Genomic DNA, 19,696 nt, shown 5'->3' on the forward strand with positions numbered 1-19,696 from the left:
TTTTGTTTTTTTAAAGTGCAGCTCCTGTTTAACAGAGGTTTCTTTTGCCTAAAATCTTCCTACTTTCATCTATTGGGCTTAAAGAATATATGCAAAATTTATACCAAAGCATAATTATTAAATATTACCTAGACCACAAATAAGTGTTTTAAATGTGGATTAAAACCACTATAGGTCACCATTAGATCCAATAAGCAGTTAACGTAATACAGCCTAGAGTTCGGAAAATATGCATTAGCATGATGAAGATAAAGTCATAATACTCTTTGGTGCCCACACCATCTCTATGATTCATACAGAAGTGAATCTTTATCGTAGGCAAAATATGAAGATGCTGGTTTTCTGAGTAACTGTACCTTGGTAGCATCTGATTCTTTGAAGACCATGTAGGGTTCAGCACATTCCCCAATATCTCCTTGCTGTAGTACTTTTTCCAGCTGAGAGATTAAGAAAAAATAATATTTACTATTCTAAAACACAGCAAGGAACTGATCATAGAAGTCAATGCCAGAATTCATTTTTGAAACAACAGAAAAATTATGAGTGTCTGACCTTGATGACCAGAAAGACATCCTGAGAGGGATATGTGATGGAGAACACAGCAGAGCGGGCCAATGTGGAAATGGCTGCAGTTTGAATATGTGGACGCAACATGGCCTTTGTCTGCTCGGAATTTAGGTCAAAAAAAAAGTTTTCGGATATCTGTTGAACACATAGAAATAAAGACATAAATTTTATTTTAACTGAATAAAAGCACATTTAAAAAGCATGATATTATACTACATAATAATGATGTAACTGTTTGGTAAGTGGACATGTTTTCTGTTTAAAATGTCTCTTTGTTTCCCTGAAGGGCTTGTCATTTACCATTTTTTTCCAGACTATAAGGCACACTTAAAATCCTTTAATTTTGTCAAAAATCAACAGCGATTATGAACCTCAAAGCAAATTTATTTGGTGCATGGTGTAATGATAAGTGTGATCAGTAGATACCAGACACACAGGTTGACTGACGCCTGTTTAATAATTGACGCTGACAAGCAACACCAAAACTTTGACGTTTGAATGAGAATATAATGAACATTAAACACAACACACGGAAATCTGTCAAAATGTTTTAGTACGACTAGGGTAAGTTACCAAGCTGCACTGCTTGATGGAATTCAGAGCATTACGGCTAGTGTAGTCATAGTTACTGTGATTCCACCAATGAGTATTATTATGGTGTGTGTATGAGGACCCCAAAATAGCACCTATTAGGATACATTATCTGGTGTGTTGTTTCGAAATATTATGCAAAACCAACTTTTCTTACCTACTGGTTTCTGCTAAAAAATGTGCGCGCATTGCCAATATAGTGCGCGCTGTAGTCAATCAGGTCCTGCTTTTTCCTCCATCCTGTTATTGTGAGGCATTCAAACTCCACTTTTTCCATTTCTAATATAATTAGCGTACATTTCTAACATATATGTCACTACACTTGTTATGGAAGAGCTAAAAACTACCGCTGCAACAAAGATCACGAGGAAAATACGCTGTCGAAACGTAGCCCAGTAAATAAGACTGTACACAAAAGGGCGCACCCAGTAGAGGCAATCAGAAATCGACTTGAAGATGGTCTGTAAAACCTAAGCTCTGCAACATTTTGACCAAAGAACCAGCAAAATGTAGACCACAAGGAAGTGTTTTATATGCAGAAAAAAATCATAATACATAGTCATAATACAACCCTTTAATGCGGCTTGCATTTTAATGCTGTGCACCTTTTGTGTGAAAATAGAGCTGATTAGACCAGCGTATCAGCAGTGTGCCTTATAATCCGGTGAGCTACATGGACAAATATGGTATTCTTCAGACAGATACTTAGTTCCAATGTGCAGGGCAACAAGGTAACATTTTGTAGTTCAACAAAACTTGAGTCCAAAATGTGATTTAAAAAAAAAAGGCTCCACTCTCACCCCTCAGCAACGGAAGAATAACAGCTTACCTTTTTCTTTTCCTTGACATCGTATAAAGCCAAACTAGCAAATATGGGTTCAATTTCAATCTCAAACCTACAGCGGGAAAAAAAGAAAGTGGATCAGCAAAAGCTCCATTAAATAAAAAATACTTTTGGACCCACAAATAGTCTTCCTACTACTTACTTCAAGGACAAACACTTGACAAGTAGCCTCTGACCAAAATGTTCTTTGGGTACTTCGGGCACGCAGTGTCGCTCAATGGGGTCCTCCTACACAGGGGGCACAAGAAACATACAACTTAATGACAAATTACTACATATGGTTGTGTTTTGTCTATTGCCGTAAAATTATTGATGCTATTAATCAAATAATAAACCAACATCATGATTAACAAAAACAATTGTATTTTAACTGCCTGTAAATTGCACCGAATCAACTATTTAAAGAGGAAAACCATCTAGAATTTTTACCTAACGTAAGAGTGCCCCAATTTAAGTGTTTTGAGATAAGAGCTGTCTCTCGGCTAATTGTTATGCTTTAAGTTAGAACCCAAAACTGAAGTTGAAAACATTCCTGCCTTTAGTTAGCGAAGCAAATGCCAAAGCAAACCCCATAAAGGCAGCCCAAAACATCAAGATGCTACTCGATAATGTTATCTTATAGCGAGAGATCGCCATAATAATAAGTGGATGATATTGATTGAATTAAATAAATAAATAATCATATGGAACAGCTGCTGATAGCGTGTTTGAGACGAGAAGCAGCTTCAGAAGGCAATAACATAGAAGTCCACTCTCCAAGGTAAACTTTTTACATAATCATCACAATATTTCATAAAACTACTGAAGTTGTTTGTACCACATTCTATTGTATTTTTGTATACAATATTTCATCTTTAAAAGTTTTCCTTTTTGAAAGGTGTGTTATTGGGCATGTCATTTTGGAGAGGCCAAGCACCAATTAAATGTGTTTTAATGAATGTCAATGGGAGACGTAGATTTGCAATACAAGTGTTTTGAGTTAAAATTCTCGTCATAGAACAGATTAACCTTGAAAGTCGCGATATTACTGTATATGGATGTATGTCGGAGTTTCATCAAATTCACCAAACATGAAATGAAAATATACAATGTACCGTATTTTTCGGACTATAAGTCGCAGTTTTTTTCATAGTTTGGCCAGGGGTGCGACTTATACTCTGGAGGGACTTATGTGTGAAATTATTAACACATTACCGTAAAATATCAAATATTAATATTTAGCTCATTCGCGTAAGGGACTAAACGTATAAGATTTCATCGGATTTAGTAATTAAGAGTGACAGATTGTTTGGTAAACGTATAGCATGTTGTATATGTTATAAGTTATTTGAATGACTCTTACCATAATATGTTACGTTAACATACCAGGCACCTTCTCAGTTGGTTATTTATGCGTCATATAACGTACACTTATTCAGCCTGTTTATCACTATTCTTTATTTATTTTAAATTGCCTTTCAAATGTCTATTCTTGGTGTTGTTTTTTATAAAATACATTTCCCAAAAAAATGCGACTTATACTCCAGTCCGACTTATTTATGTTTTTTTTCTGCTTTATTACGCATTTTCGGCAGGTGCGTACTTACCCTCCAGAGCGACTTATACTCCGGAAAATACGGTATGTATACAGCCAGTTTAGGCTTTATGAACATGCAGTTTCACAAATGGGTCACTGGGAGTTAAACTTATGGTCAACTCAAAAGAATAATGGTCAAAAAACTTGTATTTAGGTGAAATACTGCTGCATAGTGGTATGAAGAGGTATGTACTATACCTCATCAAGGGCTGGGTGCAGAGCAAAGAGTTCCCGATGGCGGTTGGCCTTGCGGTGCTCCTCATTGTGTCTGTCAATCTCTTCATTGGGGGCGCGATCAAGGAGATGAGGGAGGAGAGCGTCAGGGAGGGAATTCTTCAAGTCAAAGATGCTGCATGCCCAGCTGCCCCGAGGCGTGTCATCGATGGACATTGACCGCCGCTTTAAGTCATCCTACAAAACAACCATTGTATAAAAGTATACATGTCATTGGTACAAAATCTCAACACAACATATTTAGGACAGTTATATGGTTAAATTAACATTAATATAAGATTCTATAGAATAATTATTTAAGACTATAACCAAGTGGACTGTATTTACCTCAAAATGGTATGTCTCATCATAATTAAACCTAAGGTGTAGCGTTATCATCCTGTAATGGTCAATTTTAGCGCTACATGTCTTAAACGAGCTTTGATTGCCCAGAGTTACTCTTAGACAAAAAAACACGACCACAAATACGAAAGACATCTGCAATTTCAATACAAAAAAAACTAAATATATTAATGTACAATATCTACTTACAAATGTTTGATGAAGTTTTGTAATGAAGCTTACACGTGCGGAATTTTACCATTGTTGTTTCTTGTATAGGTCGATTCAAAGGTTCAGAGTAGACCATTCATACTTTGTTGTCCAATCGTTGTTTAAAGTCTGATTTTTTCAATTTATTTTTTATTTTTTTAAGGCTTGAATGAGTAGTTTTCTCTACTCACCCCACTGCTGCTTCATCGTGACCCGTTCCTCTCTTTTGCCCCCGTGGGGTAGCGAGAGTACTGCATAAATGAGCAACCCTAAAGTTAAATGGTTTCATCAAGCCTATCAGGGTGATATCCGGCAGGCCAAATTAAAAGCTTTGGCAGGCCGGATGTGTCCCGCGGGCTGCCAGTTGAATAGACCTAACATACATTATGCATACTAGATCTGGATCCATCTGCATAAGATTTTATAACTCACTAGTTTGCATGATTTCTCCTGTGGGATTTACAAATCATGGCTTGGGTATCTCTTGGCGTGATAGGCATCTTCACATCCCCGTATGGTTTTACTTCCGGTAGTCTTGTTGTCTCTCACATTTCCAAAACATGCATGAAAAGCTCATTGGTAACTGTAAATCACTCATGTAAATTGTTGTCTATGCAGTGTGTGCCCTTTCTTTGACTGGTGACCAGTCCAAGGTGTGCCCTGCCTATCGCCAAAGTCGGCTGGGATAAACTCTGGCTTATCCGTGACCCTAACAAGAACAAACAGTATAGAAAATAGATGGATGGACTTCACAAATCGTAACCTGGTCATCTTGATAGCTGCTGCTGTCCGGCAATTCGTCAGCCTCAAACACTTGTTTGGGCAAACCTTTCTGCCGCTCCTTCTGCTTATCCAATGAATTGGGATTGAAACCTGTGCCAAGCTTGTGGTACCTGAAAAAAATATCATGAAAATAATTGCACGTGGTCATTAAAGCTGTGCTGTTTATTTCCAATTTAATGGATTCTTTTACAAAAAAGAAGCCTTACTTTCTGTTGACAACGGCCCAGTCCTCCGTGTACGATCTGACACAGTCTCTTACATGAGAGTCGGTATCCCTAAAAACAGCCCATTACAAACACGTTTTAAATACCGTAATGCAAATATTTTTTTCTATTTTATTTTTTTAAATCTAACATTTCAAAATCATCACAATACTTTCTGCATGTCAGGCTTATCTAAATTAGTTTAGACCAACCAGTAAAAGCGGCAAAAAGAAAATAATGACTAAAATGTGTGAAACTTCCCGTAACTGCTTGTTATTTTGGCTGCCATGTAAATATATATATAAATATAAAACACGATGTGAAAGTACAAATTAAATATGAACACATCCTATGAAAATGCACACAATAAGTCAAAGGCTGTAACTCCAACCAGAGTGAAGACTTCTAAAAATCCCGACAAGTACAAAATTGTTTTGGCTTGTATTCTTTGATCTCGTCTAAACAATGTCATTATCTACATTTGGCATCATACATGATTAGGCCATTGACTTACATGTGCTGATATTATTGAATGTAAATGCAAAATATCAATTTGAGTTGACTCCTTGTAGAATGGTATACTATAGTGTCTAATACATTGTTATATTGACAAAAATAAGCATCAGAATGCATGACATTTTCTGCGGCTGTTGCTATTGCAGGCTTGAGAGCATATGACAGCTAATGAATGTGGTTTTTAATGTAGACAGATTTCCTCTTTTTCAAGAACTTTATATTCATAGAGTTCGGAAAACACGTGTTTAGGGCTAAAATTGCAGAAGTATCATTCTTTGTCTGTTTCTTACTATATACAATTATAATTTGTTAACATTTGTTAGTTACTTTAAAGGGGACCTATGAAGAATTTCCTCTTGTATGACAAATGCTGCAAAGTTGGATACTCATATTAAACAACGTCAAAGCATAAAATCATTAGGTTTATGCATTTTGTCGTGAACTTGCACGCAGCTTTGGATGCCTCAGTTTGCTGTTTTACAGACTGGATACGTCAAAAGGTCGAAGTGAGGTCGACACACCTATTTGTACATTAGGTAAAGCTCTCAGTCAGAGGGGGATGAGCTCAACCCCCTCTACTTCAGGCTATGAAGAAACACAAAAAGTTAGGATGAAGTACAGGGCTGAGTGATAAATCAACATGAATATAAATGGTGAAAGATAAGTAATTTATATCAATACAAATTGTAGAAATGAAATGTTAATTTTTTTTTTGTTGGAAGAAACTGGAAGTTGTGAAGAAAGTTTGGCGGCATGAACAAAGGTATGGCTCTCGGCAGTGCAGGAAGTGATCACTGATCAGTGGGAGAGACACACTAACAGCCAATTTGGTGACAGTATCAACTTTCACGTTTGGTTGCGCCCTCTTGTTGTCTCGCAATGAATTCTTAAGTGAGAAGAGAAACTAAATAGGGGTGCTGCAGAGAGCAAATAAATTGTTACTAAAACAAGAAAAGTCACCATGACAGTATGGCAGTTTTTTTTTCTTCGACTTTTTCAAATGGACTTTTTCCAAGGCGTTCGTCCTCTTCAAACCGGTGATAGATATCACACCAGAATAGCCGCGCTCACCCAGAGCACAACCATAATTTCCCGGCACTAAACATGCAGAAAATGGTTATTCTTAGGTTTCTCCAGGTTTGGATTTTAACACAGTAGTTTGTTATTTATTTATATATTTTTTTTACACTTTCATTTTAAGAAGTTACTGGATAAGTGTTCAATGTGATTTTAGAATTTACATTAAGTCAATCAATCAATCAATGTTTACTTATATAGCCCTAAATCACTAGTGTCTCAAAGGGCTGCACAAACCACTACGACATCCTAGGTAGGCCCACATAAGGGCAAGGAAAACATCCTCGGTAGGCCCACATAAGGGCAAGGAAAACTCACACCCAGTGGGACGTCGGTGACAATGATGACTATGAGAACATGATACTGTGATACTGATGATACTGATGACTATGAGAACATATGAGAACATGATACTGTGAAAGTGTTTTCCATGGTAGTGACATTTACTTTCCTTTCTGCCTTGATAGCTAGAGATTATAAATCAGAGAATGGTTACATTTTACATAAAAATGTTTACATTTAATACATTTTTCTCCTGGTCGTTATTTTCAGTAAGTCATAAAAAATATAAATAATTAATTATCGACTGATATAAAACACTTATATCGTGATACAGTTTTCAGCCATATCGCCCAGCCTAAATAAAGTATTATTATCATCTAATCTTGGCATGTGCATAATAACACCGACCTGCAACATGCAGTGACATCAATGCTGCTAAAAACCTACTTTGTTATGCACTCTCTGATGGATCAAAGTGTGTGCAGGTGTACCTAATGTTGTTCCTGTGTGAATCTATATAATGTTTATGAAGTTTATTTTCAACCCACGTCTAGAATAAAAAATATTTATATATTTAAACAGTGTACATTTTTAAAATACAAATTATGATTCTTTTGGAGAGGGTTTCATTTGCAATCTAAGAACGCTTCCAGAAACAAAAATCTTACTTACACCAAAAGCATATCAAATACATACTATTTAGACCACAAGTAAAATGTTTCAAATGTAAATTAAAATCATCTCTTTTCAGTTAACATGCTAAAATCATGTAACAAATGTCAACGTTTAAGAGGTTGCACACTGAAGCGAAACCTCTCCTAAAGCAAAATTAAATGATCTACTCTTAACTTGCCTGTATGATATCTTCCATCAATGAAGATGTAGCCTGCTTATTAACAATTAAAGAACATACACATTTCTATCTGGATTCTGTATTTTGCCAGTTTTTTTGGTACGAACAAGCCATCTAATGAGTAAATTTGGTTGGCTCCAGCAAATGCTTACCCTTCCTCTGGAACGGCTTGTATCACTGTGCGACACTCCCTGGGTGTGTAGATGACCTCAATGTCATCTGGGGGAAATTCTATCAGATCTCTTAAAGGTCCTGACTCCACAATTGGAGGGTGAGTGATGAGGTAGTCCTCAAAATCCACTGGCTCCACTGCCTCAGTAAGTGGGACCTATAAAGTGATCAAACGCATATAAAAAGAAAAAGGTAGAAGAAAGACAGTTGACATTTTTTCTCATGACAAAGCCAAGGCAAAGAAACTAAAACAGACTAGGTATTTTCTTAATTAATAGTTTTGATTTAGTAAAGTAGACACAAAAAGAAACACAGTATATGATCATATATACTGTATATATATATATGTCAATTCTCATTAGTGTCCGCACAAAATTCCGTTGTGAAAAATCATGATTGAATGTTATAAAATGTTCTAAAATTAATACATTTTGCAAACGTGTGTGTGAAGGAGTGAAGCATCAAGAACAATCATTTTTTTCAAAGTTTGGTCAGGCACACTTTTGAGAATGTATGCATCTGTTTGTTTTATAGTGAGTTTAGTTTAGCAGCCCACAGTTTGAATAACGCCCATCCATCCATCCATTTTCTAACGCTTGTCCCTTTTGAGTTCGCGGGGGGTGCTGGAGCCTATCTCAGCTGCATTCCGGCGGAAGGAGAGGTACACCCTGGACAAGTCGCCACTTCATCGCCCAATGGTAAATTAAATAAGAGGCAGAGCGCAGGAAGTTGCTAATATTCTGTTAATGGCTGTTAAAGGCCAATTTGCTGCTACCCCTCCCACAATATGTGCTTAGACAGATTCTAGAAGAGTTGAATGTGGAAAATTCACAATAGCTATATGATTCAATGTTATTCTAAAATACAATTGAAAAAAAAAAATCATATTATTATATCATTTTTAAGTATTGGCTTATTTTGTGCAATACATGGAATTGTGTTACGACAAGAGAAAGGGGTACGCATGAGTATATAGATGGGAATGTTTGTTCAGGATTAATTCATGTACATTGAGGTTAAGAAAACAATACCTTGGTTTTCCTTATTTTTTTAATATTCCCAGGCAATTACCAGGTCCTCGGCCCATGTCTCTTATTCTGCATAGCTGCAGCATCTTATGTAAATGGTGTGCTAAACTGGATAAAAAAAATAGAGAAAGCTGTATAATTTTGCCAGAATCTTAACAGTCCTCCTGTATTGACCCTATTAGGAGCTGGTACCAAAAAATCCCAGTATACGGTAGCTTATGTGCCGATCGATCAGCCACCCATCAATATTTGACAATTTTTGCGAGAAAGTACATGATCGTCATTGACAATTAATGAATTTTAATGCCAATCTCAAATGGCATCCCTTCTGGCCCTTCTGTATTTATTTCTGAACCACTGGCTGACAAGTGGCTAGCAGCTAACCGTGTGTTTCCATATACATTGTGGACAAGGCTAAACATGTTGCACACCGAGAGCAAGCATGCTAATAGCTTAGCTTACGGCTAAGATTTTCCTCCTATGAGAGGATTAATAAAGTTTACCCATCTTTCTATCTACAGTGGGGCAAAAAAGTATTTAATCAGCCACCAATTGTGCAAGTTCTCCCACTTAAAATGATGACAGAGGTCTGTAATTTTCATCATAGTTTATACTTCAACTTCAAAAAATCCAGGAATTCGCATTGTAGGAATTTTAAATAATTTATTTTTACATTATGGTGGAAAATAAGTATTTGGTCACTTCAAACAAGGAAGATCTTTGGCTCTCACGGACCTGTATCTTCTTCTTTAAGAAGCTCTTCTGTCTTCCACTCGTTACCTGTATTAATGGAACCTGTTTGATCTCGTTTTCTGTATAAAAGACACCTGTCCACAGCCTCAAACAGTCAGACTCCAAACTCCACTATGGCCAAGACCAAAGTGCTGTCGAAAGACACCAGGAAAATAATTGTAGACCTGCACCAGACTGGGAAGAGTGAATCTACAATAGGCAAGCAGCTTAGTGTGAAAAAATCAAGTGTGGGAGCAAATATCAGTAAATGGAAGAGATACAGGACCACAGATAAACTCCCTCGATCTAGGGCTCCATGCAAGATCTCATCCCGTGGGGTCAAAATTATCATAAGAACGGTGAGCAAACATCCCAGAACCACACGGGGGGACCTGGTGAATGACCTGCAGAGAACTGGGACCAAAGTAACAAAATTTACGGTCAGTAACATACTACGCCGACAGTGAATCAAATCCTGCAGTGCCAGACGTTTCCCCCTGCTTAAGCCAGTGCATGTCCAGGCCCGTCTGAAGTTTGCCAGAGAGCACATGGATGATACAGCAGAGGATTGGGAGAATGTCATGTGGTCAGATGAAACGGAAATAGAACTTTTTGGTATAAACTCAACTCGTCGTGTTTGGAGGAAGAAGAATACTGAGTTGCATCCCAAGAACACCGTACTTACTGTGAAGCATGGGGGTGGAAACATCATGCCTAACACACGCACGCACACACACGCACACACATACACACTCACACACAGCAAAATGAGCTAACATTACGCTAAAAGCTAATTAGCCTTCACGTCAAGCCAGAACTGCGAGCGAGCTGAGCTGCAGTTTAAGTTTCTAAAAGGTCAACGGGCTCATAGTGATGCTAGTAGTAGTTGTGACTGGGATGTCCGCTGCTAAACACATATCTGCTCGACGCTGAAGCATTGACAACATGCGTTCTGAATACGCACTGCTGATTGGCTTTGTATGTAACCTATCAGATGGTTGTGTGGGCGGGACAATGCTGGGTGCTCAGACAGAGGCAGAAAGCAGAGCAGCTTGTTAAGACTTTAGCTTACAAACTCGTTCGATACACCTCCGAACTGGACCGAAATCCCCGTACCGAAACGGTTCAATACAAATACACGTACCGTTACACCCCTAATATATATATATATATATATACACACACACATCTATCTATCTATCTATCTATCTATCTATTTTATCAAATTTCACCACCAAGAAATAAGTGTTTAGTAAAGTTTAGGAAAGGTAGATGGAACCAAGTTACAGCAGAAAGTAAGCAGGTATTAACAGGAAATTAGCAAGAACCGGTATATGAATAAGAGTCTAGTAAAGAAAGGATAATATATCAACAACTGTTGGTGTGTCAGCATTGTCACAGTCCGTACATGACACGCAAGTTAAAAGACAATAAATTAGTAGTATCGGTACCAAGAGAATCTGTATATATATATATTTTTTTCTTTTTTTTAAATAATTTTTTGTTGGTTTTGTTAATGTTTACAAGCCCAAAGAATATTTTCTTGGACACAAAAGGACTTTGAGAGAAAAAAAAAATGTAATGATTAGAATATAGTAAATTTGGTTTTTGTTTTGTTATTTTGGATTATTAACTTTGTTTTGCTTTATCAATTTTATTTAATAAAATAAAATAAAAAACTAGTTTATATATTATGTTGATAGTGTCACACTGTCAATAGCATTCACCATAATACATTGAAAAATGTACAGTTACTACAAGTAATCGGTATCGGAATCGGCATCATAAAACCCTGATCGGAACATCCCTAGTACTCAGTCCACAACCCTAGACACAAACATTCCAGCTGTGTAATAAACTTAGTAAGTTAGATTGCAGCTCCAAGTAAGGACTGATTTAAAAAAATGTTGAGTCCACTCACGGTGTTACTTGTTGTGTTGCCAACATTGAGGTTTTTGAAGAGCTGTGGGGAGCCTCCATGCTGGCCTGCTATTTGCTTCCTGACCTCTGCTGCCACAGTCCTGCAAAGAAAAGAAAATTAATTAATTTCATATAAATGTCCAAGCAATGGTGTGTCTAATTTAATAAACATGTTTTCCGAAATGGTAAATGAGAGTAGCCCAATTCTACAAAAATGCTAAGCCATTGCATATTTTAAGGTTAATTGGTGTGTAGAGTGGTGTAATATGAGAAAAAGTATTTTATGTCCCTAACAAGGAGCATGTGTGCTATACATAAAAATAACTGTAAAATTCTAAATGAGTTGTACCCTGATGCAAACATATTTGCAAATGTGTTGTTTTTGACTGACTGCTGCATGCTGGCACGGTGGGTAGAGCGACCATGCCAGTAACCTGAGGGTTCCTGGTTCAATCCCCAGCTTTTGCCATCCTAGTCACATCCGTTGCGTCCTTGAGCAAGACACTTTACCCACATATGCATGGCAGCTCCCGCCATCAGTGTGTGAATAAGTGAATGTGGAAAAACTGTCCTCCTCTCTGAGGTGCCACCTTCTCGTGGTAGAGGAGTTTGCGTGTCCCAATGATCCTAGGACCTATGTTGTCCGGGGGCTTTATTCCCCCTGGTAGGGTCTCCCAAGGCAAACAGGTTCTAGGTGAGGGATCAGACAAAGAGCAGCTCGAAGACCTCTATGAAGAAGACAAAACATGGACCCAGATTTCCCTCGCCCGGACGCGGGTCACCGGGGCCGCCCTCTGGAGCCAGGCCCGGAGGTGGGGCACGATGACGAGCACCTAGTGGCCGGCCTGTTCCCATGGGACCCGGCCGGGCACAGTCCGAAGAGGCATCGTGGGTCACCCCTCCAATGGGCTCACCACCCATAGCAGGGGCCATAGAGGTTGGGTGCAATGTGAGCTGGGCGGCAGCCGAAGGCAGGGCACTTGGCGGTCCGACCCTCGGCTACAGAAGCTAGCTCTTGGGACGTGGAACGTCACCTCACTGGGGGGGAAAGAGCCTGAGCTAGTGCGCGAAGTGGAGAAGTTCCGGCTGGATATAGTCGGACTCACTTCGACGCACAGCAAGGGCTCTGGAACCACTTCTCTCGAGAGGGACTGGACCCTCTTCCACTCTGGAGTTGCCGACAGTGAGAGGCGACGGGCTGGGGTGGCAATTCTGGTTGCCCCCCGGCTTAAAGCCTGCACGTTGGAGTTCAACCCAGTGGACGAAAGGGTAGCCTCCCTCCGCCTTCGGATGGGGCGACGGGTCCTGACTGCTGTTTGTGCTTACGCACCAAACAGCAGTTCAGAGTACCCACCCTTTTTTGGGTACACTCGAGGGAGTACTGGAAAGTACTACATATACATATATATATATATATATATATATATATATATATATATATATATATATATATATATATATATATATATATATATATATACACACATACACCAGTGACGTGCAGTCAGGGTAGGCAGGTGAGGCTCTGCCTCACCTGCCATCATGGAAAGAAAAAAAATGTAAAAAGAAAAAAATATTATTAAATTGTTATATGTATCCAGTGATTATACTATAAAGTTATTTTCCATTTAACTTCCCCAGTTTTAGATTATTTTCATTCAAAATCGCTGAATTTTCACATTTGCCGTTCAAATACTGAGCAGAGAGTTGCGGTGAGTCACAGCCAGCTGAGACTCCCCATCACCATGGATTGCGCAATGACTCGGCTAACTGGTGGCCTGCTGTGCAGTGAGACCATATGGCTTTGTGAACTATGTTATACATTTCCATAGTTTAGTTAGCTGAGGTATATAATGTACAGTGTATTTTGTCAACAACTGTATGTGTGTAACGTATATTTCTTGTGCTGGGCAATCATAGAACGGCTCCGAAGACGGACCTAGTGAGGCACCTGTTCTCCGGCCTCCTGGTGGTAGAGGGCGCTAGTGATCCCAGAGATCATTCTTGTGCTACTCGGCTACTGTTGGGACATCTGAAGCCGGTATGTTTTAAAGATGTCGTTTGTCTGCATATTGTAAAAACAACCGTCCAACACTTAACAACTACCGCATTTTTCGGACTATAAGTCGCAGTTTTTTTCATAGTTTGGCCAGGGGTGCGACTTATACTCAGGAGGGACTTATGTGTGAAATTATTAACACATTACCGTAAAATATCAAATAATATTATTTAGCTCATTCACGTAAGAGACTAAACATATAAGATTTCATGGGATTTAGCGATTAGGAGTGACAGATTGTTTGGTAAACGTATAGCATGTTCTATATGTTATAGTTATTTGAATGACTCTTACCATAATATGTTACGTTAACATACCAGGCACGTTCTCGGTTGGTTATTTATGCGTCATATAACGTACACTTTTTCAGCCTGTTGTTCACTATTCTTTATTTATTTTAAATTGCCTTTCAAATGTCTATTCTTGGTGTTGGGTTTTATCACATAAATTTTCCCAAAAAATGCAACTTATACTCCAGTGCAACTTATACATGTTTTTTCCCTTCTTTATTATGCATTTTCGGCAGGTGCGACTGATACTCCGGAGTTACTTATACTCCGAAAAATATGGTAATTGTAAACTTATAGATGCCGACCATCAGGGCCGAGTTGCAACGAAAGAGTGTGTCGGTGTTGGTAAGTGAATTTGTTTGCTAATAGTAGCTACTAGCCGACGCGGTGAGCCGCTGGTCTCGCTATATCATCTGGGTTGTTGGGTTGTAGTGAAAGTCAAGTAAAAATGACATGCCTGATAGCGATCACCAGTGTCTTAGCAAAACAAACAACTACTGTGCCAAACATAGCTGCAGGGCAGGGACAAACGTGTAGTTAGCTTTGGGGGGCGTGGTAAGGAGGGCTAACAACTCTGCCTCTCAAAACGAACCGTTTTAGAAGCAAACAGAAAGTGTCTTAAAGGCCTACTGAAACCCACTACTACCGACCATGCAGTGTGATAGTTTATACATCAATGATGAAATATTAACATTGCAACACATGCCAATATGGCCGGGTTAGTTTACTATATTGCAATTTTAAATTTCCCGCTGATTTTCTTGTTGAAAACATCGCGGAATGATTACGCGTGCGCGTGACATCACAGACTGTAAGGAAATATTAGCGCAGCACCATTTGCGGCTAAAAGTTGTCTCTTTTCATCGCGCAATTAAACAGTATTCTGGACATCTGTGTTGCTGAATCTTTTGCAATTTGTTCAATTAATAATGGAGAAGTCAAAGTAGAAAGATGGAGTTAGGAAGCTTTAGCCTTTAGCCACACAAACACACGGTGGATCCTTGTTTAAAATTCAAAGATGTGAAACTTTACTATGGATCAGAGCGGTCAAGCGAACATGTCAACCGTCAGGTTTTGGGGGGAAAATTGTGTTAAAAAGTCGCTTCATACCGGTGATCTGTGGAGTTTGCGCCGTCCTTGTATCTGCCGTGACTTCCCTCAGACACTGGCCTCAAGACACCCGTGGACACACCCCTCCGACTATCAGGTACTATTTAATCTCACTAAAACACCAGCAACACAATAGAAAGATAAGGGATTTCCCAGAATTATCCTAGTAAATGTGTCTAAAAACATCTGAATCTGTCCCAATACAATCGCCTTTTTTTTTTTAAACTTTATTTATTTATTTATATTTTGTAGTCCTTCGCTATCAATATCATCATCCACGAATCTTTCATCCTCGCTCAAATTAATGGGGAAAGTGAGGAGCCCTCACCCCTGTGACGTCATCCTCTACGACTTCCGGTACAGGCAAGGCTTTTCTATTAGCACCAAAAGTTGCGAACTTTATCGTCAATGTTCTTTACTAAATCCTTTCAGCAAAAATATGGCAATATCGCGAAATGACCAAGTATGACACATAGAATTGACCTGCTATCCCTGTTTAAATAAGAAAATCTCATTTCAGTAGGCCTTTAACACTAGTTCTTTACAGCAAAATCTATGCAAAATGTGGACCCAAAAACTATCAGGACATGTTATGCAGACCAAAATTAAGTGTTTCAAAAATAGAAAAGAAAAGTAATGATATGACTATATAATATATGTACTTGTTAAGTAAAACTTCTGCCTTGTTTTTAATAAATACTTAGGCCTATTATGGCATTGTTGATGACTGAAGTGCTGATATCAACCAAACCCAACCCACATCCCACCCCCTGGATTGTAAATAATTACATGTATATACTCTGATGATTAACTTGTGTGACGACTGTATTATGCTGATAGTATGTATTTGTACCATGAATAGATTAACATGGACCCCGACTTAAAGAAGTTGAAAATTCTTATTTGGGTGTTACCATTTAGTGGTCAATTGTACAGAATATGTACACTGTACTGTGCAATCTACTTATAAAAGTTTCAATTAATCAATCAAACCCCATTTTAATGTTGGTCATTATGGTGGAACTTGAAGTGATACCTTTGTAAAAACAAAAAAAAAAACAACAACAACCACTGCTTAAATCACGGCAGGGCGATATCGATATATCGCAGGTTTATCTCTGTGCGATATAGAAAATGACTATATCATAATATAGTCATTTACTTTCTCACGCCGTTGCTTTTAGCTGCGGGCATTACACTACAGGCTCTTCTCGCTCTTTCCTGTCTCTCCTTCTCACAGACAGCAGGTGCAACTTCTTACACACGTCACATACTGTCACGTCATATGTCACATACGTATACGCTCTCGCGGAGCAAAGAGGTAGCAGCCACATACGTATACACCCTCGCGGAGCAGAGAGGTAGCAGCATGAGTAACGTTAGCTATGATGCTAGCAGAGCTGTGCGAGTGGTAATACGAGAGAAAGAAGGTGCGAATGAAGGAAAAATTCATTTCCAAGAAAAACAGCTGGGGGTCCATCGTCTAGCAGTGGTTTGGCTTCAAGTAGGAATATATTGAACAGACAACCGTAATAAGTCAAGAATGCGGCAAAAAAGTTGCTATAAAAAGAAGCATTACTGCTAATGTGTAGCGTCAGTTGAAAAGTCACCCATTATAGGATGAAGAGTGATTACTCCGCATCTTAACATCTCCGTTCTGTGCCACACGGTGCAAACATTTCCAGATCAACACCGTATGAAAAAAATAGTCAACAACAGAATTTTATAACGTCCGTAGTAACCTACCACATAGCGAAGGACGAACACTATTTGATTTCCTATTATGCAGCTCATTTTTATTCGACACTTAAAATGTCTCTGACAATCTTGCACTTTCTGTTTTGGAAATGCCATGAAGGTTTGTGCCATTGCTTGATAACTGTTTAATAAATACAGTTTTGGTCAACTGACTTAGTTGTGATTTCCTTCTGTGCATGAAAGTTTAAAATGAGCATATATTAATGCAGTATGAGCGAGAATGTTTTCATGTAGACATATAGAATCATCATACTGGTGTGATTATATGCATCATGTGTTAATTTAAGGCCAAGGCAAAATATCGAGATATACAGTCAGTGGGGCGAAAAAGTATTTAGTCAGCCACCGATTGTGCACGTTCTCCCACTTAAAATGATGACAGAAGTCTGTAATTTTCATCATCGGTACACTTCAACTGTGAGAGACAGAATGTGAAAAAAAAAATCCAGGAATTCACATCGTAGGAATTTTAAAGAATTTATTTGTAAATTATGGTGGAAAATAAGTATTTGGTCAACCATTCAAAGCTCTCACTAATGGAAGGAGGTTTTGGCTCAAAATCTCACGATACATGGCCCCATCCATTCTTTCCTTAACATGGATCAATCGTCCTGTCCCCTTAGCAGAAAAACAGCCCCAAAGCATGATGTTTCCACCCCCATGCTTCACAGTAGGTATGGTGTTCTTGGGATGCAACTCAGTATTCTTCTTCCTCCAAACACGACGAGTTGAGTTTATACCAAAATTGATACATGGATGATAAAGCAGAGGATTGGGAGAATGTCATGTGGTCAGATGAAACCAAAATAGAACTTTTTGGTATAAACTCAACTCGTCGTGTTTGGAGGAAGAAGAATACTGAGTTGCATCCCAAGAACACCATACCTACTGTGATGCATGGGGGTGGATACATCATTCTTTGGTGCTGTTTTTCTGCTAAGTGGACAGGACGATTGATCCGTGTTAAGGAAAGAATGAATGGGGCCATGTATCGTGAGATTTTGAGCCAAAACCTCCTTCCATCAGTGAGAGCTTTGAATGGTTGACCAAATACTTATTTTCCACCATAATTTACAAATAAATTCTTGAAAATTCCTACAATGTGAATTCCTTGATTTTTTTTTCACATTCTGTCTCTCACAATTGAAGTGTACCTATGATGAAAATTACAGACCTCTGTCATCATTTTAAGTGGGAGAACTTGCACAATCGGTGGCTGACTAAATACTGTTTTGCCCCACTGTATATTGTGTATCGGGATATGGCCTAAAAATATCGAGGTATTAAAAAAAAGCCATATCGCCCAGCCCTAGCTTAAATGTGTTTCTAATGAATGGTGTGTATAATAATACAAACACATAGACAATCTTAGATGAGATTATACACAGAAAAGCCAAAACCAATAGGATGACAGCATTTGACAGCACAGTCCCATTGTTAAAGAGATTACTTAGATCTGTCTGGGGGGCGGGGATCACATTGTTGTTTGATTGGTTGGACGGCTTTTAATTCCCAGACGGACTTTATTACACCTATCTGTTCAGTCCTCTTTTAGTCCAGATCTGTCACATTCCCAGCAATGCAAACAGTGTCCATCTTCAACAATGTTAGCAACAATAAACAAGAAGACAGCTAGCTGGTCAAACTAACGGTTTCATGTTTCTGTCCAACATCAGTGCGCACAGATACTGACGAGCCCACTTGTGTCTGACCATGATGCATTCTTTGAACGACATTATAGCGCCTGTGTTTGATCCGATTCATTACGCTGCAAGTCCGGGTGGGTCTGAGCATCTTTGCCGATACGGCTAGCAAGCTAACTGGCTACGCTGACGTCTGGGCCTCCTCCGCTGGGTTAGCTCGGCGGTGGGCTGTCGCGGTACTTGAAAGCTTCAAAGTGCACGGTTTGTGTTATATTGGGTCGGAGTCGTCTTTACCTGCTTATTTTCTGGGCGAAAGCGCGGCGTTCAGCCATGGCAGTGGCCGCTGATGTGCTTGGAAGCGATTCCCGGAGAGCCAGCCAACGAATTCCAGTCGCTCGCTCACTCCGTACGGCCAGTGGGGAAAACGGCTGAACTGGAGGATGGTAGCTTCACATCTTACCGTAATTACTGTAGTGCGGTGCAATAGAACACACCCTCCCACGCAAATATATTCCCCTCATTGGATTTACGGTAAAAAAACAAAACAAAAAACGCATTTCAAGAATCTTTGGTTTTTTGTTATGGTTTTGTATTTAATGTCAGTGGATGACTCTAGTAGAAATATTTCAATTATTCTGTTATTTTTATTTGAGTATGTAAACTAATGTATGTCATGCAGCAAGTTTTGATGTACATATAATTCACGTTACAATTATTTTTTTATTTTTTTATTAAATTTTTATTGACATCCAGCATCAGACATTCCTATCCATTACATCATATTTACATACATCACATATCATATACCGTATTTCAGGGGTCGGGAATCTTTTTGGCTGAGAGAGCCATCCATCTTCTTCCGCTTATCCGAGGTCGGGTCGCGGGGGCAACAACCTAAGCAGGGAAACACAGACTTCCCTTTCCCCAG

At 38.9% G+C, this 19,696-nt stretch overlaps 1 protein-coding gene across 15 annotated transcripts in view; it reads right to left on the reverse strand.

Moving 5' to 3' along the window:
* The window catches only part of dock7 (dedicator of cytokinesis 7), a 91,462-nt gene extending 72,232 nt beyond the window's left edge, over positions 1–19,230 (reverse strand). For 12 of the 15 annotated variants that reach the window (XM_061883684.1, XM_061883683.1, XM_061883682.1 and 9 more), the window contains exons 1-10: positions 19,063–19,229; positions 11,910–12,009; positions 8,210–8,385; positions 5,333–5,401; positions 5,107–5,236; positions 3,777–3,989; positions 2,145–2,230; positions 1,988–2,054; positions 553–702; positions 357–437 (exon numbers count right to left, since the gene is read on the reverse strand). In XM_061883684.1, coding sequence (XP_061739668.1) covers positions 357–437; positions 553–702; positions 1,988–2,054; positions 2,145–2,230; positions 3,777–3,989; positions 5,107–5,236; positions 5,333–5,401; positions 8,210–8,385; positions 11,910–12,009; positions 19,063–19,100 — 1,110 coding nt within the window. In that variant the 5' untranslated portion in view covers positions 19,101–19,229. Of the gene's footprint in view, positions 1–356; positions 438–552; positions 703–1,987; positions 2,055–2,144; positions 2,231–3,776; positions 3,990–5,106; positions 5,237–5,332; positions 5,402–8,209; positions 8,386–11,909; positions 12,010–19,062 lie in introns of all 15 variants that reach the window. The other 3 variants (XM_061883673.1, XM_061883670.1, XM_061883685.1) reach the window with 2 other exon arrangements.
* Between the last annotated feature and the right edge of the window lie 466 nt (positions 19,231–19,696).

Source organism: Nerophis ophidion, linkage group LG22, assembly GCF_033978795.1.
Source record: "Nerophis ophidion isolate RoL-2023_Sa linkage group LG22, RoL_Noph_v1.0, whole genome shotgun sequence".
Taxonomy (NCBI): domain Eukaryota; kingdom Metazoa; phylum Chordata; class Actinopteri; order Syngnathiformes; family Syngnathidae; genus Nerophis; species Nerophis ophidion.